The sequence below is a fragment of the Equus caballus genome, chromosome 3, assembly GCF_041296265.1.
Source record: "Equus caballus isolate H_3958 breed thoroughbred chromosome 3, TB-T2T, whole genome shotgun sequence".
NCBI lineage: Eukaryota > Metazoa > Chordata > Mammalia > Perissodactyla > Equidae > Equus > Equus caballus.
The window spans coordinates 87,006,001-87,031,712 of NC_091686.1; the positions used below are offsets into that span (position 1 = coordinate 87,006,001).

The 25,712-nt window shown below is 37.9% G+C and overlaps 1 protein-coding gene across 6 annotated transcripts in view; it reads left to right on the forward strand.

Annotated features, from left to right (window-relative positions):
- Window positions 1–25,712, forward strand: part of CORIN (corin, serine peptidase) — a 210,761-nt gene that overhangs the window by 58,564 nt on the left and 126,485 nt on the right. For all 6 annotated transcript variants that reach the window (XM_014738735.3, XM_070262494.1, XM_070262495.1 and 3 more), the window contains exons 4-5: window positions 7,517–7,724; window positions 22,067–22,248. In XM_014738735.3, the coding sequence (XP_014594221.3) occupies window positions 7,517–7,724; window positions 22,067–22,248 (390 nt within the window). The remainder of the gene's footprint in view (window positions 1–7,516; window positions 7,725–22,066; window positions 22,249–25,712) is intronic.

Consider the following 25,712-nt stretch of genomic DNA (forward strand, 5'->3'; position numbering starts at 1 on the left):
ACTTTTCTTAGTGCCCAACAAATACCTTCAATTACAATTTGGTCCAATTCCTCTAATCTGTCCTTAGTAGACATGTAGTATAGCCATTAATATTTTCTTGAGAAACTCCCTATGTATCAAAAACTCAAGCTGACTGACTCACAGCGGACTGGCCTTACTGTGGACACTCTAATTTAGAAGCAGGTATCAGGCAGCAAACATTTCAGCACAATAGTGGAACACTGGACTATGTTTTCTTTCCCGACTAAACTTGGGAGAGAAGTGGCTGCATACAAGGACAGGTCAGGGACTCCTCATCAGTCCCAACTGTGAGCAGTTTCCCTGGAGAAATGTGACTCTCCAAGCTGGGGTTGAAATGCAGTGTGCAGACACATCTGGTTTCCCAGGGAGACACACGACTTTTATGTAATGTTTGAATGGGCAGACAAAGCCGGGGATTCCTGTGTGTTTGGTTATCTCTGCCCCGGTACGTTAAAGTTATATAAAAAGACAGAAGTCCTCTGACTGAATTGGAGGCCCCAACAGCTCTTAAACTGGTCATCTTTAGTTGTTACCTAATGTTATGGAGCAATCCTGGGACTGCTGCTCAAATATCCCGATGTGGAGAGTTATAGAGGTTCCTGGAGGGAGATCTCCTTCTCTAATCATCGGCCGGCTTCATAAGCACGCCAACCTGTGTGGTTGCAGGGATCCCTGAGCATAGAAGGACTCCACACTTTGTTTAATGCTCTGTTGTCGCCTTGTTGAAGTTATTAATAATAATATAAATAAATATGTGTTATGAATAACATAATATAATTAAATAAAATAATATAAATATACTTTTTTAACAAGGGCCCTACATCTTTTATTTTACCTTGGGTGCGCCAAATTTTGTAGCCCGTTCTGCTCCTGGGTTTTACTGTGATTGGACCACCTTCAGTCTCTGTCTGCCCTTGAACTAAGCACAGTGCCAGGCAATGCCGTGAGCTGCTTGTCGTGGGCCCGTCAGGACCATACCTGGAGCGGGGGGTAGGGAAAGCCTCCCAAACTTCATGGCTGCTCTTTAGTGAGGGGTCTGGGGAGTTAATGCTGAGGATACATCCAGCGAGAATTATTCCATGCCCCCTCCTTTTTTTGGTTGAGTGGTTGCTCATGTTTTGTTTTGCTTTCTAATCTGACATTGCCTTGTAATAAGATAAAAGTCATATTTACTAAAAAGAAAGAAATAGTATTCGTATGCATTCCAAAAAATTATACTAGAAACTTATTTGAATATTTCCTTTTGAGTGTGTAGAGCATGCCTTCGTGTACAGTCTTCCTCCCTGTAATACCTTCCTTTGTAAATTCAGAGAGTAAAAAGGTAAATATCAGCTCAGCTTGAGGCTGACTTAGAACAGATTTTAAATTCAGAGAATTCTCATTTAAGGAAGGTTATCTGAACGAGCACTTTGCAACAGGAAACACATTACCTGGCTGGAATAATCCAGACCTTAGTATGCAGGTCTGCTCTGTCATTTCTTCTTCCACTACTTAAATCTTGACTATTATTAACCTAAAATGGGATTCCCAATAAAACTACACAGAGCTGGGAAGTCCGCTGAAATCTCATTGCCTTTGTGAGCAGCAAAGTTTAAAACTAACTGCAAGTGAGATATTGATTTTACGATAAATCCTACCCTCAATGAACACGATGTGCCACTAAGTAATTTCTTAAACTCTCATCATTATACAATGTATCTTCACCATTGTAGGCATGAAAAAACAAGTAATTTTCATATGTATTAAAGTACATTTTGGCTAAATAAATAAAATGTGATCTAATTTCAGTTTCTTATTTTTTAATTCTACAGCACCAAGCCCAGTGCCTTTATTTAATACGGACTTAATAAATATTTCTCAATGAATAACGAATGTTTTTAAACATTTAGTGAGTGTTTTAAAAAAAGATATAACATCCGGCATTGTTTTATTTTACAAGTAAGCAAAACTAACTAATAAAACTTTTAATTTTGATCCTATATATATATATATATTAATAGTTATTTCCTCTACAAATGGATTCATCATGGAATTCAAAGGAGAAAGGCAGAATGAAAATTTACCATCTCTGCCTCAGTTTTGCTACCTACATAACATGGATACAAACATCTCTTCTGTCTAGTTCACAGAGTTTTTGAGAGTCACAAATGAAATAATAATAGTAGCAAAAACTTTTATAGCTTATTGTATGTGCTCATGATAGGCATTGTGTAGACATCATTTAATGCTGACAATAACCCCGTAACACAGATATTATTATCCCCATTTTACAGATGACAAAACTGATAAACAGAGAAGTTCAGTAATTTACCAAAAGCCACATAAATATAGAATAATACAGGCAGGATTTGAATCAGACTGTGGAACCACCATACTATGTACGGGAAAAGTTTTTACAAACTTGAAAGCACCATCTAAATGTGAATTATTGTTCTTACTCAATCATTCATAATTCTAAAGTAGATGATTATATGGGAACAAGATGTAGTTCTTCTAAAATTGATGAAAAATGACAGATGAAGATGTGACAGCTGAAATGCTACAGCTTACTTAGTACTATGGAATGTGAATAATTAATTTACAATAAAATAATTACCCTTCACTGGTTTAGAGTCTTGCCACAGTAGATTTTTTTTGAATGAATGAATTGCATTAGCTTATGAAGATTTAGCTACTATTTAAACATCTTAGAAACAAGTAGTATGGATGTGTGTGTATGAATAAGGATAGGAGAGAATGACCTAGTTGTATATATGTGCGTGTAGGATGTGAAAGCTTGAAGCTTGACAAGAGACTTTACCAAGAGACTTGACGTTGCATTAACATGTTAAGTCTGGAAAATATGTCATTAATATACAAGATATTAAACCCCAAACCTCACGTTTTTCCTTGTAAGAGTAGCTAGCTCTCACTTAACTCTGATAGTTTACACAGCATTGCACTAGGCAGTTAAGTATGCATTTTTTGCATAAATTAGCAAGATATTGGCTTACCTTGACTATGTCTATAAAGACTTTTTACAAATGTCACAATTGACTCCTTAAGAAAATGCGCCTTACTTTTGTCTCCTTAATTTTCTCTTATGAGAAGTAAAATAGTTAAGTTCAACGTTTGGGTTCAGACATGTTTACAGAGTTAGTTAGGAAGCCAGGATCTTCATAGAGAGGCCCTTTCATTAGCTTCCTGTTCCTTCTTATCTAATTGTAACCCTCTTGCGCATCTTCCTAAGTACACAATAACCTTTCAAATTGATTTGTTCCAGAAATCATTCTGGCAAAATGTTGCTTTTCCTGTGAGTTATCTAGAATAGAGACCAGCCTCCATTATTCCACGCTGCTGCTGTAGTGCTGACCCGGGTTGACTTTGTGGTACAGCCAGAAATAGACACTAAGCATTCCCAATCCACTTGGTCCCTCCGTGAAGAAGGGTAAACGATTTTTAATAGAAGATTCATTATTTTCTTTGAGCAGGCTTAGTTTTTACCATCTCAGAGAAGCAGCTCATTGCTAGGATCCCTCGAGGTTCATCAAATCATTACCATGAATGAAGTAAATTTACAATGTGTGAAGTGGTATAGTATTTTTGACAGAATGATACAGTGGAAAAGAGTAGGCTATGGGATCAGAAAGACCTGGTTTCAATTTCAACTCTACCATTTAACATCGTATGACCTTGAATACTTTCACACCCTCATTGAATCTGTCTCATCATCTGTAAAATGGGAGTAAAAACAGCTTTTTCATAGGATTGCAGGAGGGTTAAATAAAGTGCTGTATAAAAAGTACCTAGCAAACATCTAATCTGGAAGTTACTTAAGGATCTTTTATCTTCTCCCATATCTTTGAATTGTTTTATTTCACTATAAAACAATAAATGGAAATGAAATTTAAAATATCTTTCATATTAAGAGACAACTTAACTAGATACTAATGGTTTATTTAGGCTTTTATTACAAAGCAAACATCTCCTTCTGTCTTTCCTTGTACTGTATATTTTTCTTGCTGAAGCTACCAACGCTGTTGGAACATCAGTTGATCATCAGCAGTATGAAGGCATTAAGTTCTTTACCTCTGTTGACAAATTTGATCCTCACAACCCTATGATTAACATTATTACTGTTTTGACTTTACAGATTAGGAGGTTTTAAGAGAATAAGTCATTGCTTCAAGGTCACACAGCCTTGTGGGCCTGGAGTTGGGACCCAGGCTCGGTGGAGCCTCCTGGCTTCTGTTGCTCAGTCTTGGAGTAGCTGGCTTCGACTTTGAAAATTTACAATGTCCTACTCTTGCCAGCTACAGCTATCATTTTTACCTCCATTCTCCTCAGAGCTGCTCATCTATTCCTTTTTCTCCAGCCTTTATAACTTGTAAGCACATCCACCTTTTTTCTCTACTATGGTGAGGTCTCATGCTAAAAGCAATTGAGCATGCTTAATGATAGCAGAAGGTATAACTATTAGAGGAGAACACTTCCTCTTTTTTTACATTTAGTTCTGCACTGTAGTCCAGAGGGGAGTTCAAGATAGGAATTAATCTGGTGGAGGAAATGGGAAGACTGGCTATTGCCATGGTAAGTTCCAGGAAACAGATTATTAAAAACTATAGTAGCAATATTAGCCATCAACATTACTGCCCACGGGTCTCAGATATATTGGCTTTTTCATATCTGCTTCTTTCTTCTTCAGTAAGAAATCTTTCAGTGTGAAGACTTTGTTCTGTTTAATCTCCTCATTCATTCAGTGACTAACTATTGGATGTCTACTATTTGGTAACCCGGTGATTTCTAGCGACAAGACAAAGTCTCTACTCTGATGTGGGAGAATACTAGGAATAAATAAGTAAATAAACAAGATCCTATTCGGTAGTCCTAATGCCGTAATGAAAATAAAACAGGATGATGTTATAAAGAGATGTAGGAGCCTTTTGGATGGGATGCTTACGGAAAATTTTGCTGTCCTCTGAGAAGGCTGGTTCTCTGAAGCAGGCCTCTGCTGTGGCTCCCTGCCCCTGGAGAGCAATTTAGCTGCTATGATTGATGTACTGGTGACAAGGGAGTTACTTCCCTTTGATGTTTTTATTTGATGGCTGTGAATCCTCAGTAAATATAAAATGCTGACAACTTAAATGTTATAGCAGGAACAATGCAGACAGGATACAACAAGCAAAATCCTTGAGCATGAATATGAATTGTTGAAAAATCATCTTACGTATCTTAAGAACTGTTTTTAACACAATAACCCCCTTTGTGTTAGTCTAAGGTGGCTCCAAGTGGAAGTTACTCAGAAAACATAGGTTAGAAGATCTGGAATTTCCACGTGATAGCTAGGCAGTCCTGGGCAGCTGTCTTAGGCTTTCTGAAATTGAGTTTCCTCGTGTATAAGATAAATATATCACTTTACTGGGTTGTGAAAAGGAGACATTTGTGAATGAAGGAATCTGAGTACCTGTTTTAGTGCCCACCACAAGGTTGGTTTTCAATAAATATTTTCTTGACACTGAACTATGATTTCATAGTTTTGATGGAGAAAAAATGTACTCTTACTTCTTATAAGGAAGCATCTCTGCTTTTAGCACAGTACATGCAACTGTGTCATTTTGAAGTCCACTGTCTCTCTGTTCTCCCTGCCTGTAATGCTGTCCCACACGGAAATGTATTTTAACTTCTCTGGTTAAATGACTTGGGTATTATACTCATGAAATTTGCCCAGAACTTCCCACCTCAGCACTCATGTGAAGCTGAATTCATGTATATATGTATCTATCTGAATATTTTAATTAGGATTTTCTTCCTCTCTAATTCCTTTCTTTCCCATTTAGTATTTTGAGTTTGATGAGGTCCAGAAAAAGTGTTGCACCCTTAAATTTTTTGCCATGTGTATCCTAGGTCTAGCGTACAGCAAAATTCTGCATGTCACTGGTTGCCTTTGAAAGTGGAAATCATGTTTTGATCATGCCCCAATGAGCTCAGCACATTTTGGGTGATCAATAACTATTATCTAACAATGGAGAATTGTGTCTTTTCATGAAGTGTGAGGGCTAATGCCTACAATCTGATCATTTGGGGAAAGACTTCCTACAGGGCTTGGGTGGTTTTCAGAGAGGTTTGAAAGAAAATTGAGATCAGGAAGTGTACCTAGAAGTAGACTGGAGAAGACAGTGAGAAGATGAGAAGTGAAGACTCTGAGGTGCTCTATCTGAATGAATGAAGCAGAAAAGGGGGTTGGGAACCCTTCTGTGATAGGGTATATTATTCTGTGTTACAGATCAAAGAGTTAGTTTGGCCATTTTGTCAGAGAGGAAGCCTTATTTTTTAACATTATTTTTAATGAAATGGAGTTAGCCTTAGCTCTGGAGAGGTTTTCCTCTTCATTTCTTTGGCTGAGAATTATATAGTGATCAGAAGAAATGTTTCCATTCTTGTTGAACTTCTTTCCCTGCTTACTTACTCCCCCCAACATAACCAGAATTAATACTTCCACTGCATTTCCAAAGCCTGAAGATTCTGTTTTTAAATAGCTTGCTTAAACTATAACCAAAATTTTAATCATCTCCTTTTTTTTTAATAAAAGTAATCAATCTTTATATAAACCAATAAAGGAATATAGAATAAAAAAAGAAAAATCTAACAGTCTCCTAAAATCCCATCACATGGTCCCATATTAATATTTTGATTTATATCAGACCAACCATGCAAATTATGGAATGAAGGAGAAGGAAAGGCCATGGAGGTGATAGTGCCCAGGAGAGGAGCCAGCTCTGAAAGAAAATGAAATCAGAGGCTCTGAGCTGACCCTGAGCAGCTGACATAGACATATGTATATACCTTATATAATCATGTATTTTTAAAAACAGAGTCATTGTATACAAATTATTTTGTGACTTGCTATTTTTATTTATTATGTTGTAAGCATCAGTCTATATGATTAAATAGTCTTCTAAAGCATCTTTCATATAGCTAAGTATTCTGTTGTTTGTTCCACAATATTTTAAACCAATTCTCTTTGTTGAATGTTTAGGTGATTTCCATCTCTTAAAAATTATAAACTATGTAGACATGAAGATCCAAGTAGATAAATCCACATTCACAACCATCATCATTTCCTTAGGATAAATTTTTAGAAATTATATTACAATGTCAAAGGATATGCATGTTTAAAAGATTTTTTTGATACATATTGCCCTGCCCAGCTGTGATCTAAAAGAGTGATTGCCAATTTATATGCCCACTGGCTAGGTGTGAGAGTGTATTTTTCCACACATTTGCCCAGGACACAGATGCTATCCCTCTGTGAATATTAGTAGCTTGGTGTCATTATCATACACACATACATACACTCATATGTATGTATCTATGTGTCTGGTTGTATATCTATAATCATCCTTACTTACAGAATATGTTTTATCTTATGAACATGTTAACCTATTGTGTCAAATGAGTTTGTAAACATACACTTCTGATATGTCTGCCCCTAAATGTAATTATCTTGGCTTCTTAGGTGCCTGCACGAGAATCACCCACAGCCAGTGTCAGATGCTGCCCTACCGCACCACGCTAACACCTCTCCTCTCAATTATCAAAAACATGGAAATGGAGAAGTTCCTCAAGTTCTTCACATACCTCCAGCGCCTCAGTTGCTATCAACATATCATGCTTTTCGGCTGTAGCCTCGCCTTCCCTGAGTGCATCGGTGATGGTGATGACAGGTATTTTGGAACCAAAATCATTCAGTGATAAGAGTCAGTTGTAGCAGAAGTGTCTGACAGGGACAGAATCATCCCAGGCTATCACTTTTTGTTTTTGTTGTTGTTAAGGGAGAAAAAAACCCACACCACTCATAGCCAGTGGTAATTCGTTTAAACTAGAAATTTTTTGAAAACCTGGAATAATTTTATTTATGGGAGGAAATTATTCAGGCTATTAGATGGAGGCGGTCAGTTGGGATCCTCAATAGCTGTTTCAGTGAGAGTCTGGCAGAAGACAACACACTCAAAGGGGTGACTGAAAAGACTTTATTGAAGAGAAGATTTATGGGGATATGGGCAGGGTTAAGAGAACAAATAAGTGATGGAAGGCACTGGGATCTCACCATAGGCCATAGGAGATAGGAGATTAGTTCTACCACCCAAGACTTGAAGGGGGAAAGGGCGAGCATCACCTGGAGAGAGTTGTAGCTACGGGCAACGTCTCCCAACAGGCCAAGTTCTGCACAACTCTGGGCAGAGGAACAGAGTCTCTGCCAGCCCTTCAGTCCTACCAGGAGACCGAAGAAGGAATAAACACCCTGACCTCACTCTCCTCCTGCTCTCCCATTTCCCAGAGCCTCCCACCAACTGAACTCACCCACAACCATTGGGTAAGGGTGTGCAATCCCTGTGAGCTCAATAGATGAGACCCCAAATCTCATCTAAGTATCATCAGCTCAAACGTCCCTCTAAATCAGGTATGGGTGAGATGCTGGGTGGTTCGTATGGCCCACACTAAAACCCAGAGCAGGCTGAGGAGGATGAAGTGTAGATGCAGAGGGACAAACAGAGACCATCCAGCACAGTATCAAATAGGATTAGAAAAAATCTTAAATAAGAATAAATCAGTGAAAAGTATGTCATGGAATACTTGAAACACTATGAATACAGTTTTTTAAAAATTTCACAGCATGTGTTAACTATATAACCACATCAATTATTTTCTGAATTAAAATGTTACGAATTTTTCTGAACTGTAATGTTAGAATGAATTGCATTTTCAAGTGCCAATATGTTCCATGTTGTTGACCTTAATTTTATTAGGGCATAAAATAAATTTTGAATAGGGCAAAGGCATTTATTATTTTAACTGGAGAAAGCCTGCGTTGCCATAGAATAAACCTAGATAGAAGAGAAACAGTAAATTCTGAATTGTGGAAGTAAGTAAAGAACTATTAGCAGACACAGCATTCAGGAAAACATTTGTCAGAAAGAATCATTGACAGAGGGTGCTTTCACGGGAAAAGAAAGGAGAAACTCTACCAGATCTCTCTCGTGAGTTAAGAGATGGTAGTGAAGCGGCCCTTTATATTCCTAGGATGGTGGCCGTGTAATGCTGGTTGTACTAGTTTCCTAGGGCTTTTGTAACAATTACTACAAGCTGGAGGCTTAAACAAGAGAAATTTATTCTCTCACAGTTCCAGAAGCTAAAGTCCAAAATCTGGCAGCGCCGTGCTCCCTCTGGGGGTTCTGGGAGGAGAACTCATTTCCCTCCTTTACCAGCTTCTGGTGGTTTCGGGCATTCCTTGAGTCGTATCCACACCCCACAGTCTCTGCTGCCATCTTCACATTGCCTTCTCCTCTGTGTGTCTGTGTCTTCTCTTCTGTCTCTGCTGAGGATGCTTGTCTTTGGATTAGGGCCCTTCCAGATAACCCAAGATGATCCCATCATCTCAAGGTCCTTAACTTAATCTGATCTGCAAAGACCTTTTTTCCAAATAAAGTAAAATTCATGGATTCCAGAAGTTAGAACATGGACACATTTTTGGGGGAGTCACCATTCAACACACTACAGTGGCTATGGAGCCACGTCTCAGCCCTCTCCTCGGTAAAACAGAGATAATAGTTGTATTTACTCTACAATGTTCAGGTGAGAATTAAATGACAGAGAGAGCTTGGAACAGTGCCTGGCTTTTACACAGAGCTCAGTAAGCGTCAGCAAATAGTGGATTGAAAGGGAGAGGTGGTACCAGTGCAATTGAAAGAGCACAGAAAACTATTTCTAACATATACTAAATATTGCAGGATTGCCAAAAAAGTGTAAAATACTGTATAGATTAAAGGAAAATTAGGTAGAATACTTAAGGCAGCTGAAATTGTATTCTAGTTCCATTTCTCCTTAATTTCAAACAATTTCACTCACATCTCTTTGCTTTAATTTCTCTGTAGACTCATGTGGGTGCATAAATAAGACAGTGAAGAGAATGCATTCAGCCTCCAGGAGGTTCTTAATTCGTGTTGATCATCCTTATTATAATTCAATCTCTGCTGTCAGTTAAATCAGTTGTAAAATTCTAGTTAAACTGCTCATAGTCTTTGGGGAACTCTTAGGTAAAAATTTTTTTCCTCCTAATCTGGTCCATGCCAAAAAATGCTCTCATATGAGAGTTTTCGATTTTCTATTATAATGGATAATAATTTATAGTTAGTTTTCAGATATCCTTTGGGGACGTATCCTATTCTTTTTTTTTTGGAGAGGAAGATTATCCCTTAGCCAACATCTCTGCCAATATTCCCCTATTTTGTATGTGGGATGCCACCACAGCATGGCTTGATGAGTGGTGCATAGGCCTGTGCTGGGATCCAAATCCGTGAACCCTGGGCTGCCAAAGCAGAGCATGCGAACTTAACCACTACACCACTGGGCCAACCCCCTATTTTTTATTATTACATTTATTATCGTCTTTAATTTTATAATTACACTTTCAGACTGGTGCTTCCTGGTGTCATTTACTATGTGCTTGGGAACTGCAAGCTAAATTTAATAAGCCAAGTAAGTCCAGAAAGGTAAAATGTATTGTGGAAAATAATTCTAAAGTCAAACATATTTTTCTATAGAGGAAGGGATTGGGAGGGCAAAAGGGATGATTAGGCTTACATATGGGGGGATGGACTATAATTAGTTTTTGTGTGGTGAACATGATGTAATCTACACAGAATTCGAAATATATTACGATGTACACCTGAAAGCTATATAATGTTATAATCCAATGTTACTGCAATTAAAAAAAACCCAAACATATTTTTCTTAGGTTCCACTATTTTGTATCACCCATTATACTAATTTTCCCTAATATTCAAATTATGGAGAATTGCTTATATTCCACCCTAGAGAAAGCAGCCACTTTACATTTAAAATTTAATTTAAAAAGATCTAGTGGGATATACAAATGGTATAGTTTTCAACCTGATTCCATTAAGATCTCAAATACTCATTAGCTTTATTATATAATAATGAACTTTAGCAGTTTCTACTTTAGACTAGGCTTGCTTTTAATAAATGTGTGTATCATGTACTATAACACAGACTCATTGAAGTGGACTATAATTTGTATGGATTCAGTAAAATATGTCTCAAAATATAGAGATTGAGCTGATAAACCATTTGGGTAGCCCTAAAAACATGTGAATTAGAAGGAATAGCTTAAAAATATCAGTGAGTAGCTAGAGAGAAATTCACAGTTCCCAGGCCTGAGAATAACAGGTGCTTCTGGATGACATTTGATAGACAATGTACACTTATGGTCTCTGAGTTTGGAAGAGGAAGCAGGCATTGCAGCCACATGCTTTTGATGGATAACCATCACTCTTTCCCACCTCGTTTAAATAATAGGCCTATAACTTTATCAAAACTGGAGGCAGATTAATTGGCCTGGAGCGTCCGTCCTTGGCTTTGCTTTTAGAAGACACCCGGGAGACCCTGCTGATGGTCATCACCCCATTGAGAGAAACTCAGTGCTCGTGAAATGAGTTCTTAACATTAAGAACTTGACATATTTGCTATTGATTTTTTCCTTTGGAACACTGATTTGCCACTAAATCCTTAGCAGAAATTCTTCATATCTGTGGAAATGAACCTAAAATTCTTCATCCAGCTAGATGACTAGAGATTAAAGATTATATCTCAAACCTGGGAACTGCAGGACAGTTTTCTGTAGGTACTCAATTCCTATAAGGATTGCGGTGTGAAGATCAAATGAGCCCCCTCAAAGGAGCTTCTTCAAAAGCGCTATACTTTTCCCAAATAAGTACGTTCACTGGAGATTAGAGAATTTAATCTGGTAACTGCAGAGCATGACCTTGAAAGTTTGGGGCAGATGAAATCTGATTCAAACTATAGCTCTGTCAATTGCCAGTTATAAGACCCTGGGCACTTGCTGACCCTCAGTTTCCTCATTATTGAGAGTAATAATACCTACTTCATGGGGTTTGTTTCTGTGTGTTAAACAGAGTGATTTATATGAAGTGCTCATACATGGTCTACACTATCTGATACACAGTAACTGCTCCATAAATAGTTACTACTTTTACAGATATGGTGGTCAAAGATGGTATGTGAGTTTCTAGGAGAGTGTAAACTTCATCACTTCTTTCAGATAGGCAAGATTTGCATATTTTTCACATTCTTCCCACCTTCTAATCCATTTCCCACTTATCTGCCAAAGTGATAATTTAAAAACACAAATTAGATGATGTCATTTCCCTGCCTCTCCTCTTTCTGGGGCGTTCCATTAGACTTAGGTTACAAGCTAAATCCCTCACCATGGCTTTTGAAGCCTTCCTTCCTTCTATAGTGTCATCAACCCTGTCCTGGCTGCATCAACCTTTCTATTTCTCGTAAATGCCAACCTCTTTCCAACTTCCTTTGCACATACTGTTCCCTTTACCTGGAAGCATCTGTCCCCTTGCACCAAGCCCTCTGCTCAAAAGACATCTCTGCAGAGAAAACTTTAGCTCAGGGCTAATCTTCCTCAAAAAAAAAAAAAAAAAAAAAAGACTTTAGGTCAACTCTAGTTGAAAATCTTAGACTTAGGGTTTATAGAAAAAGCACAAACAAAACAATAATAAAAATGCCTAGAGGATAATGACCAGGATGGTGATTCAGAGTCTTTTCATGTGAAGAACAGTTGAGGGACCTTGAGATGCGTAATCCTGTGGGTGCACCATGGCCATCTTCACATGTTTCTGGGCCATGGCCTGGAAGAAGGAGCACACTTCTGTATGCTTCGACAGGGCATGGATAGAACCAGTAGTTGAAAATCATAGAGAAGTAAGTTCTAACATAACTAAAGTAAGAACTTATGGATATATATACAACTTTATTGTTGTCTCAGGAAATGGAGAGTTGGTATTGATGGAGGTGTTTAGATCAATTGATGGAGAGCTTACTGGAGACACTGTCGCAAGGAATCTAGCATCCTATAATAAATTAATTTCCCATTGGATTAAGGAGTAAGTCCATTCATAGTGGCCCATGGCACTGATGAAAAACATCATGTGAAAAACATGTGAAAAAAGATGTGAAAAAAGATGAAGAAAATTAAATTTACCATCACTTTTTTCAGGAACCCTTTTATATTTGTTTTGGGAATAATAATGAGAGAATCCGGTTGGGATCTTTGTGGGGCATCGTGTTGACACCCCATAGGGCATACCCAGTAACAACAGATGGTCACCTAACTGCCTTTGGAAAGAGTGGGCTGAGTTAACTGCAAGACTTCTGCTTTGCCAAGTAGGGTTTGCAAATTGGGACCCTGCCACCTGAAGCCCTCTTTCTCTCCATTGCAGCCCTCAGGTTCTCACCTAAATAAAAGTTAAACAAATCTTTAAAGTGTATCACCTTGGGGAGGTGCTAAATTATCTGCTTGGAACACCTCTGTGTCTTGGGTGTCTTGGCTCTTGCTCAGAGTTAAACAATCATGGTAGAAAATAGAACTTCTGACTCCAGGTATTAAGCTCTGCCCCCTCATCACCCTGCTTCTCACACTTGATTTTGTGAGTTTTGCTTCTAAAATCTTGATAAATCAAGATTGGAATTCTGCTATGTTTCTATCTTCCATTCACCTTACGTTCACTTTTTAAGCTTTTGCTAAAATCCTAGGTAGGTTAATGAAAGTCCTGGGCATATTTTTGTTTCAGTGACTAGGGAGGAATAAAAAAAAATGTTAAAATAGGCGCTGGCCCTCTGGCCGAGTGGTTAAGTTTGCGCGCTCAGCATTGGCAGCCCAGGGTTTAGCCAGTTCGGACCCTGGGCGCAGACATGGCATCGCTCATCAGGCCATGCTGAGGCAGCAGCCCACATGCCACAACTAGAAAGACTCACAACTAAAATATACAACTATGTACTAGGGGGATTTGGGGAGAAAAAGCAAAATAAGTGAAAAGAAGACTGACAACAGTTGTTAGCTCAGGTGCCAGTCTGTAACAACAACAAAAAAATGTTAAAAGAAACAAGAGAGTTTGAAAATTTCCTTTTTGGAAGGCACAATTTGTTCATTTCTTATAAATGCCCAGACTTCCTTTTGAAGCGGCGGAGTTCCCTGGAAAAATGAGCCTGTGTTCCATTTCCCATTATTTAAAGTTACAATAAAAGTTTTATTTATTTCAAGTGCACAGATGATATGGTTGTCGTGTTCCGACTTCATCATAGTACTAAAGAAGTCTAAGATCGCCTCTAGATGAACAATCAAGATGGGCAGCAAAGTTGTTACCAGAATGATTTAAAAAAAAAGGACTCTACCAGAATTATAAAGTCTCTTTCGGACCACCCAGTTTATACTCATAATTTCTACTATTGCACATCATTCTATTGCCACAGCATTTCTGAGTTGAATTTTGATGATTATGTTTTAGTAAAAAAGTAATAAACTGGTCTGCTCATAGTGTAATTTTAGAAGGCTTACTGTGTTCTTAAAAGATGTTCTTTTATAAAACATCATGTGCCAATCTCCTATGTAAATCTAACCCTGAAATCACCTTAAAGGCCAATTGGAAACTACGACTTGACTTATCTTTTGGGAAATTCATTAATTATGTAAAGTCAGCAGAAGCTTATTTCATTTATTTTTTCTAAATGGAGAATAATTACATACCACTGATTTATTTTACTAAAGATTTTATCTATGTCCCAAGATCGCTGTTGTATCACGTTTGAGGATAAATGGAAACATTATAGAATTAACATTTTCATAATTACTATTTTTAAAAAATTAATATATGTCAATCATCAAATAAAAAAGACAGGCTTTGTTGCTATTACCAACTAAATATTCTGAAAGTCATTTGCCCCTTCCTTCCCTGATTTTGTCCACTAACTTGGAAACATTATCGGCTAACTTGCAAACAGCAGTCTTTTAGCCACACCAGAGCTGGGTGTCTGGCTGTTTAGGTGGTCACTTATATCACAGTTCTCTTTTTAACCTCAAGCAACACGGGTGGTCTAGTCTGCTTTTTGGCATTATACGTAAAATATCAAATAATAAGTAGGGTTCCATTTTATGAGTCAAAATAGTTCAAAGTGTGGCTAATATATAGTCAGATAATTCAGATTACTCCTATTTTACAAAGATATAAAGCTAGAGAATCAGGCCATGGCAGCTCAAATCTTTCTGAAAATGCCTTGTCATGTCACTGACAGTATCTTGAGCACACATATTTCATCAAGCTCGGTGGAGTGGTTTGTTGGCTTTTCTCTTCAATAATTCATTCATATTATGTAGACGTGACTAGAATTTAGATTGAACACTTATGATTCAGATTCATTCGAAGATCCATATTTAAGACATCGTTTCATGATGTGCAAAAATCAAAACAGCTGCAAAAATAATTTAACAATTGCAAGTTTCTTTTGCAGTTTATTAATCCTCTATCCCACGGGCCCTAGTAAGTGTGCCAAGTATTAATGAGAATCAGGACTGTGATGGGTAGAAGGGTATGGAATTTTATATTCTCTTTCGGGGTGGTTGTGTGGTTTTACATTATTCATACCTGTCTTAATTCCATCTGTGTTTATCTGTTGGTATTTCCTCAAGTTTCTCTATTTTAAGAGTGACATACTACTATTGGCATATAAGTGAGACACTTAATCTGTAGGGTTTTCATCTGTAACAATTTTACTGACATTTTCTTTTACATGGGAATTATTTCAAGATTGAACAGCACGTGTAGAGTTTGCCTACCTGAGTGGAGGGGATCACATGAGCGGGGATGGCGTGAGCTCTTGTACGATCCATTAAGTTGGGAGTTAGGTGGTGATGGTTCCACTCCCAGCTTTACTACTGACCGCTTTATTCCAAGCAGGCCACCAAATCTTCCTCTGCATGTGATTAATTTATTTCTCCAACATATATTTCTGGAGTGCCAACTGCTCACACTTAGGGATATAGCAGCAAACAAAATAGACAAGAATCTTTGACCTCATGGAGCTTACGTTATATTGTAGGGACATGAGCAATAAGCAAAGAGATAGATAATAAATAAATAACAGTATATCAGAGGGTGATAAGTGCAATGGAAAAAATCCAGCAAGGAAGTGGAAAGCTTTGGGAGAGTAGCGGTATGGTGGTAAGAGGTACAATTTTAAGCAGAGTGTTGTTCAGGAAAACCTCACTGAGAAGGTTACATTTGATCCATGAGGATATGGGAATCCAGGCGGTGAGGGAGACCCAGCCATCTTGAGCATCCTATGGTAACTAGATGGCTGTAAGTGAGAAAGAGGGCATGATGGAATCCTGCAAGCAGATACCGTCGTCAAGGATGTGAGTGTTGGGGGTAGAAGTAAGTGGGGGTGGATGGTCTTGCCAGGCACATGTAGACCTTGGGTGCTCCCTCTCAGTTTCTGACATCAGTTCATTCAACAAGGATGTTTGGAAAGTTATCGTTTATTTATTCCTTTAGCAAACACTCACTAGCACCCACAATGTGGCAGGTGCATAGTTTGATGCTAGAGATGCAGAGATGAATAAAACACACTTCTGCCTTCAAGAGATTCAACATAATAGGGGACCAGATATGAAAACAATTAAAAATTGCTGTACAGTGTGATCAATTTACAAGGTGTTGGGGTAACAGAGAGAAGGAGGAAGAAGTCTTTCCATCCGGCATTATTAGGGAAGGCTACTCTCAGGGAGGAAGTAACTGTTGAATTGGGTTTTGAAGGATGTATAGAAGTTTGACTTGTGGACGTGGTGGGAAAACAAGACATTTCAGGGCCAGCCCTGGTGGCCTACTGGTTAAGTTCAGCACGTTCTGCTTTGGCAGCCAGGATTTGGTTCCTGGGTGTGAACCTACACAGCTCTGCTAGCAGCCATGCTGTACTGGCAGCCCACATACTAAAAAATAGAGGAAGATTGACACTGATGTTAGCTTGGGGCAAATCTTCCTCAGCAAAAAAAAAAAGAAAGAAAGAAAGAAAAGAAGGCATTTAAGGTACAGTAATAGCCTAGATCCATCATATAGTAGAACTATAACTAGTTTAATTTTACTAGAACATAAAATGGGGCAAGAACAAACAGATTTGAGGTAGTTTTAGAAAGTAAAATTAGCAATACTTAGTGATTAATTGCATATGATTGGTGAGGTTGAGGGTGAGGCCTTGAGGACTTGGAGGATGGTATTACCACCAAGAAAACCACGCACACCAAAAGAGGACTGGTGGTGGTGGTGGGAGATAATGAGTTAATATTGACATAATGTCTTTGATCTGGGTCAAGAAGTGCACGACAGTAATTTTCCTTTCAGTGGAGACAAAAACAGTTTTCCTTCTGTAGGAGATGATGTGATTTATACTTTCACCTAGTGGTATGCTGGTAAACTGGCTCCCTGAAAAACAAAACAAAACTATCATTTGTAGCATTTGCTGATTTCTGTGGAATAAACACTCCTACCAGACTTCAAGCTAATAATAGTTTAACAAGCTACTTGCACACCACTGCATTTCGTCCCAAGTATTTGTTGAGCTCCCACTACGTGCAAGATAGAAATCACCATCTTATGCACCCTAATGATGGAAATGATAGCCTATTGGCTTGAAGCAAATGGCTTGAAGCAAATGACTGGGCCGGCCCACACTCCAGGAGAAGGGCTTACACAGGGGGTGAATAACATGGGTGGGGATTGTTGGGGACCATCTTAGAGTCTGCCTGCCACAACCCCTTTTTTTTTTCCATGGAAAAAGAGTTTTAAATCCTGAGCTCTCCTAATATATTTAAAGGTTAGTTTATTTGCCAAAAATAAAAAGTGAGAACTAAATATAATGTGGGATTCTGAATGAAGATCTTGGTAATGTTTGAATAGAATCCTTACTTTAAGGACATTGTACCAGTGTTAGTTTCCTGTTTCTGATAATTATGCTGTCATTATGTAAGTTATTTGCCTTGGGGGAGCCTGGATGAAGGTTACATGGAAACTTTCTGTGCTGTTTTTATAACTTTTCTGTAAGTCTAAAAGTAGCTCAAAGTAAAAAGTTAGAAAAAAATGATTTCTAAAACTTAAAAATCCATTTGCTAGATAAGCCTACTTGTGGCTGTAGCTTTTCAATAAAGTAGTTACTTAATAGTCATTATTCTATTACTTAATTATTTAGTTGTTTAATATAGTTCAATAACTTTGACTTGATGGCTTTATCAGAACTTTTTTTTGCAGGTAAAATGTATAAATTTTGGGGGGCAATGTTGATCAAAGGGTACATGAAAGAGAAAATCTATAATTTTTGTTAAATAAATGAAAAAATTTTAGTATATTTGTTAAAGTTTGTATAAGTAAAATCTACAATTTTTTGGTAGATAAATGAGTTTAGAACATGCTTCCTAGTGAAAATACCATAAAAATCTCACTATCACTATATAGTAGAATTATTTATATGTTTGTTTGTATATATTTGTTTCAACAAATAATTACAGAGGTGATGTAAGAGTTTTCTGCTTAAACTTTAATTGAAATGGGTTAGGGACTTTTGCACAACACCAAATGCAGTTCGCACGTCAATTGAAAATAATCACCATTTCTAAAATAGCCAGATAGCAGATCTGACTTGTCCCCTGTGCTGAACACTGTTTTCGGATGTCAGTCGGCTTGTTGCTTAGATATAAACACTTACATTCCAAAACAGTGCGGTCTGTCTCACCACACTGTTCCACGTGATGAAAAGCAAGATACTTCAGCCCCTCACAGGCAGTTGAATTTCATGCAAAGCAAGAACAAATGGCTCCTCATTTTGCTCACTGTTTGAAAGGGCTGCTAGTTATTAATACTCTATCACTATTTCACGTGCCCTTGTCCAGCAGTTTAGCGCTTATGGGTCTCGGTTGGTTACACCTCTTAAGAGAGTTATTTGGAAGCGCTCTAGATATTTTTCTTAGGCCCTATTTTTAGAATGGAGGGCCTAATGGTATTTTAATGTCTCTGTATACTCCCAGAACGAATCTCGAGAAAAAATGTCTGTTACCTTTTGAAACTTTGCAAAGCTGGTGGGTTTATCAGTGCTCCCTTGAGAGGCATAGTGTTGAAGAATGAATTTTGACGTACAGAATGTTAATGGGACAGGGACCATGAAAAATCAGCTTTTCCAAACCCATGGCTTTTCAAATGAGGAAACTGAGTCTTGGTATGAGGGAACTGTTGGCCCAACATCAGACAGTGAGGAGCGTGAAAGTTTTAGAGTGATAAACTTACACTTTCCTAGAGAAAATGACCATGGTAAGAGTCAACGAATAAGTAGCTTCTGAGTTCAAGATTGGCTTTGGAACTTGAAAACAGTCTGCTGGGGCCCTGCATGAACCTTCATTGTTCTCACCATGAAAGATTCTGAGAGAAGATGTGGAGTGATCCAAAAATATGTGGGTTCAGAAGTGAGGACAGGTCCAGGAACCACTTGGGAGAGTTGGGCCCCAAGGGTTAGCTTTACAGTCATCTTCCCTACCTCACAACGTTGAATGAATTTTTTCCCTGTAAATGGCACCCTAATTCCATCCATTAGAGATTCCTTTGCTCCAGCAACTCATCTTCTTCTAACAATGCAAAAATCCCCTGCGAGGGTTAAGTGTCCAACTATTATTATGTATTACTCTGTGTTCTTTTCATTTCTTTTCTTTTTTGAAAGCCTAACTGTGATCAGCTCACGTGGGGAATGTAGTTTTGATTGTAGGACTGGAAGAAAATATGTAAGAACAAGTAATGCTCTGGTTGAGGTGGCTGTGTAGGTGGGCGCTGGAGTCAGGGTGCCAGGATGGTATCAGGACATTGAGACCCATGGGGGGGGACTGGGAGGGAAAGGAAGAATGCCAAAGCCAAGCCTAGCTTAATAGGCTTGTAAATATCTGATATATTTACGGTGGGCTCTCTCACGCCTGGAAAAGAAAGAGAAATGCATTTACCCTTCCCATGTGGTCCTTAGCCCCTTTAGTAAATTCTGATTTGTTGCAGGTTAACTAGATGTTTGTAGAATGAAGGAAGAACCCAACCACTGTGTATATGGTTGGTTCACTGGAAAAGTGCTTAGCAAGTTTGGAGCTAACCTTGAATTGTGCTTTTGGAACATACATTCCTGAAGTAAGGACTCGCATGTGATAGAGTAGTTAATAGAATGGGTTCTTGGATCAGTCTCTCTGGGTTTGAATCCTGGCTCTGACACTCACTGCCCTAGTGACCTTGGACGAGTCTCTTATTTTTCCATCTTCAGCTTCCTTATTTGTGTATTAGGGATGATAGTAATAGTATCTGTCACTTAGGGCTGTGGTGAGAAATAAAGAGTTTACGTGCATGAAGCACCTAGAACAGAGCACTTAGAACAAAGGGTAAGTGTGTGCATAGGAATTCTACACTTTCCACATTCCTCAACCGTGTTCCCCAGTGTTATTTGAGAAAATATAGTCTCTAACTTCTTTGGAATAAGATTTAGAAAAGTAAATCTTTTAAAAATGTTACTTAATGGGTACTCTCTTAGTCCTGTACATATCTAATATATTTCCTGAAAGGCGTTCAGGTGTCTTCTTTACACCAAGATGCTTGTGACGACCAATTCATATTTTATATCCTAAAGGTAATCTTTCAAATGCAAAACCTCTCTTTCCACATCTTCACTAATACATTTTGTCACATACTAACGTAAGTAGATGGTTACGTGAATATCAAGATTCTAAAAGATACTTGGTTTTAAGGCAGTTTCTGAGAGGAAGATCAAAAGTATTTGTATCTGAATGTAGTGGTTGAGTACCCCTTTCCACATATTCATATATAACAAGCTCTCTCTGCCAAGATTCTTTTACAGACTCTGTCAGTTCTATTTTAACTCAGTGGCTGGTGCGTCCCATTATGTTTCTATCTGTAAAAGTATGAATGAGCAATGGTAAATATGCTTAGTGATCAGAGTTTCTAAAGCCCAATTATTAGGTCCTTATATGAGAAAAGACAATATAACAGAGAATATAGATCATGGACTGCAAGTCAAAACATCTGGGTTTTCTTTCCACTGCTACCATTAGGAAGCTGTGTGACCTTGAGTCTGTCCCAGAATCTCCTTGGGCCTGTCTCAAATGAAGGATTTGAATGAGATGTTGTTTAAGATTTCTTACAGATCCAAAATTGTATGATTCTGTGATATCTCAGTGACCCTACATTTGTGAAGTACGTGCTTTGCTTTGATTGACGTGTATATTTTCTTTGCCAGTTTCCTTAAAAACCACTTGAAATGGCTTTGCCAGATCACCAGCCAGGGTGACAGATGCAGTCTATGGCTGCAAAGTAGAAAAGCCGCCTGGGTCTTCAAGGGAACAAGTTCATGGTCTTGTCATTGCAGCTTCCTGGTCCCCATACAGAGCTGTGGATCCAGGAGTGTTTGATTATATGTCAGATGAGTAGCGACAAGCTCCAGAGGCATCATTACTTTACCATTAATGGACGGTCGTTTTATTTTTCTATTTGACAGAAGACAAAATAGAAATCTGAGACGATAAATAGCTGTTTATAAACTGTAGATAAAAAATAAGTTTTTTATAACTGTAGATAAATAACTGAGTTGCCACTTGTTTGTATGTTTCTTTTCCAGGGAGGCAATGGAGGTTAAGGAACAGCTTTCTCTCTGTCTGCCTCCCACAGATGCTTTGAATTTCTCAAAGGGAAGATAAAGAAACGAGATTAACCTATTTTGTGACCTACTTCTGCCTTTCCAATTTGGGGGCCTTCATCTCCATGTTAATTTACTCCTTTCGATATGAAGTAGAGCTCTTTTATGGTTGACAGGTTTACTTTGGCACAGGAAATCTAAAAAAATCATTTGGGATAAATACTTCTACAAGAAATAGTCAGATGATCTGGTATGGAACAAGCTTATTCTCCCTAGAATCATGACAATAGGGTGCCTGAAATCCTTGTTATAGGACAGAATGTAGAAATTTAAGTTGTCAACCATAGTAAATATAAATTAAGATAATATTGCAGCACTGGTGGCCAACTTTTCTTTAATTTCATTATTATTTCAAGAAGTAGTCTGTAAAAACATTAATTTTCACCTTTCTCTTTTCTTGCAGCCATGGACTCCTGCCCTGTAGGTCCTTCTGTGAGGCTGCAAAAGAGGGCTGTGAATCAGTCCTGGGGATGGTGAACGCCTCTTGGCCCGATTTCCTCAAATGCTCCCAGTTTAGAAACCAAACCGAAAGCAGCAACGTCAGCAGGATCTGCTTCTCCCCACAGCAGGAAGAAGGAAAGCAATGTAGGTTTCTGTTTCATTTCATGTTTTGAAGTTTTTATTGAAGTATACCATTCATACAAGGAAGTATACAAATAGTGAGTACAGTTCAAGAAATTTTAACAGTGACCAGACCCATGTAACTAGCACCCCAATGAAGAAATACAATATTGGGGCCAGCCCGGTGGCGCAGTGGTTAAGTTCGCACGTTCTGCTTCTCGGGGGTCAGGGGTTCGCCGGTTCGGATCCCAGGTGTGGACAAGCCATCGCTTGGCAAAAGCAATGCTGTGGTAGGCGTCCCACGTATAAAGGAGAGGAAAATGGGCACGGATGTTAGCTCAGGACCAGTCTTCCTCAGCAAAAAGAGAAGGATTGGCAGTAGTTAGCTCAGGGCTAATCTTCCTCAAAGAAAAAAAAAAAAAGAAAGAAATACAATATTAATAGTGTCCAAGAAATGCAGCCCCCTCCTGGTCATGTAGTAATCCAGACACAATTTCATGCTCCCAAAAGAATCTCTCTCCTGACTTCTATCACCTTGGAGAGTTTTGCCTGCTTCTGAATTTCATATCAATGGAGTTGTACAGAAAGCACTCTTTTTATATTTAGCTTCATTTACTCAATGTTATGTTTGAGAGACTCATTATGTTTTCATCTTGTTGTGATTCATTCATTCATTCTTTTTGTTGTATAGTATTCTTATACATGATTATTCCACAATATATTTTTCTATTCTATTGTTGATGGACACTTGGGTTGTTTCCAGCTGTTATGAATAGTGATGCTATGACTATCTTGTACATGTCTTTGATTGAACATGGTTATGTATTTATTCAGCCAAAAAAATTTTTTAAGTTGTTGTACCAATTTATACTCCTACCAGCTATGTGTGAAAGTTACAGTTGCTCTACATCCTCCCCAGCACTTGGCGTTGTCAGTCTTTTTCATTTGAACAGTTCTGGTGATAGTATTGTGGTATCTCTTTGTGGTTGTCAGTTGCATTGTTCTGACGAATTTGACTGAATTTTCAAATTTATTTTTGTTATCTGAATATCCCTTTTTGTGAAGTATCTGTCCAAGTATTTTGCCCTCTGTTTGGTTAGGTATTCTGTCTTGTTGCTCTCGATTGGGAGTTCTTTATGCATTCTGGATGTGAGTCATCTGTTGGATATATGTATCATGAAGATCTCCCACTCTGTGGCTTGCCTTTCCGCCCCCTTGTTAGTGTCTGTTTGGAATAGAAAGTCTTAATTTGAATGGGTCCATGTTATCAGTCATTCTTTTGTAATTCATTTTCAGTGTCTTATTTAAGACATCTTTGCCTGTCCCCAAACAGCAGTTTTGCTCCTGTGTTTTCTTCTTGAAGCTTTATTGTTTTAGCATTCACATTGACATCTACCGTAATTCTGGAATTATTTTTCTGGTGTGGTGAGAGCTAGGGATTAATTTTTTTCTCTGTGTATGTTCAGTTGACCCACTACCTTTTATTTGTTTAGAAGACTATCCTTCCTCTCTGCACTACTTGTAAGGTCACCTTTGTTACCAGTCAAGTGATTATGTGTATATTTATTTCTGGACCCTCTCTTGGTATAGAATTAAGCTAATACAACACTGTCTGGATTACTATAATTTTATAATAAGTCTTTATGTTGAATAGAATAAGTCATCCAGCTTTCTTTAAGATTGTTTGCCTACTTTTGGCCTTTTGCATTTTATATAACTTTTCAAATCACATTGCAATTTCCACAAATGCTGTTCTTTTTTTTTTTTTAAATTGAGATTGCATTAAATCCATAGATCAATTTGGGGAGAATTGCTTTACAACATTGGATCTTCCAACCCATGAAAATTATAGACTGTGTTAATCTTTAATTAGGTATTTTACATTGGTCATGCTTTAATTCTCTCAGTAATGTTTTGTAGTTTTAACCAAAACTTGGGATCTTGCACATCAACCCAACCCAAGATTTATTCATGGGTATCTGGTATTTTTGATGTCATTGGAAACAGTAACTTTAAATTTTCTTTTTCTGTTTGTTTGTATACAAACAAGTTGCTTATTGATTTGTATAGTTTTCTATAGAATCGTTTGGATTTTCTAAGTAGGCATCATTTCATCTGCAAATAATGACCGTGTGTTTCCTCTTTCCCAACCATTATGCCTTCTCTTTCTTCTTTGCCAGAGAGTTTCCAACATTTCACCTTTAAATATCATGTTTGCTGAAGGACTTTTATGGATACTCTGTTTCAGATTAAGGAAGTCCTTTCTATTTTTGGTTTGCTAAGGGGTGTTTTTTTTTTAGTTGTGGATGGATTTTGAATTTCATCAAATATGTTTCCTACACCTATTGAGATATGATCTTCTCCATATTATGTTAAAACATCAGCTGTAGTGAGATATAATTCACATTCCATAAAATTCACCCTTTTAAAATGTATAATTAACTGGTTTTTAGTTTACTTACAGAGTTGCACGACTATCACCACCATCTAATTCCAGGACATTTGCATCACCCTAAAAAGAAACCCCCGTATCCATTAGTAGTAACTTGCCATTTCTGCCTCCCCCGGTCCCTGGCAACCACTAATATGCTTTCTGTTTCTATGGATTTGACTATTTTAGACATTTCTTACAAATGGAATTATATAATATGGGACCTTTTGTGACTTGCTTCTTTCATTTAGCATAATGTTTTTAAGGTTCATCCACGTTGTAGCATATATCAGTACCTCATTCATTTTTGTTGTCGACTGATATTCCATTGTATGAATATACTATTTTTAAAAATCCATACATTAGTTGAGGAACATTTGGGTTGTTGCTACTCGATTATTATGAATAATGCTGCTATGAACATTCATGCACAAATTTTTGTGTGAACATACGTTTTCAGTTCTCTTTGGCGTTTTTCTTGGAGTGGAATTGCTGTGACTAGTAAAAACTCTACATTTAACATTTTGAGGAAATGCCAGTCCACCAGCAATGTAGGAGGGTACCACTTTCTCCACATCAACACCAACACTTGTTGTTATCCTTTTTGATTATAATCATCCTGGTGGATGTGAAGTGTTATCTCTTTGTGGTTTTGTTTTGCATTTTGCTAACAACTATTTATGTTGATAACTCAATATTTCATGAGCTAAGCTATTTGTGTCTTCTTTTTAGAAATATCTACTCAGATACTTTTACCATTTTTAAATTAGGTTATTTGTCTTTTAATTGTTAATTATAAGAGTTCTTTGGGGACTGGCCTGGTGGCATATTGGTTAAGTTTGCATGCTCCTCTTCGGTGGCCCAGGGTTCACTGGTTCAGATCCTGGGCGTGGACCTACACACTGCTTATCAAGCCATGCTGTGGTGGCTTCCCACGTACAAAATAGAGGAAGATTGGCACACATGTTAGCTCAGGGCAAATCTTCCTCAGGAAGAAAAAAACAGGAGTTCTTCATCTATTCTGGATATAAGTATCTAAGTCCCCTGTCAGATATAT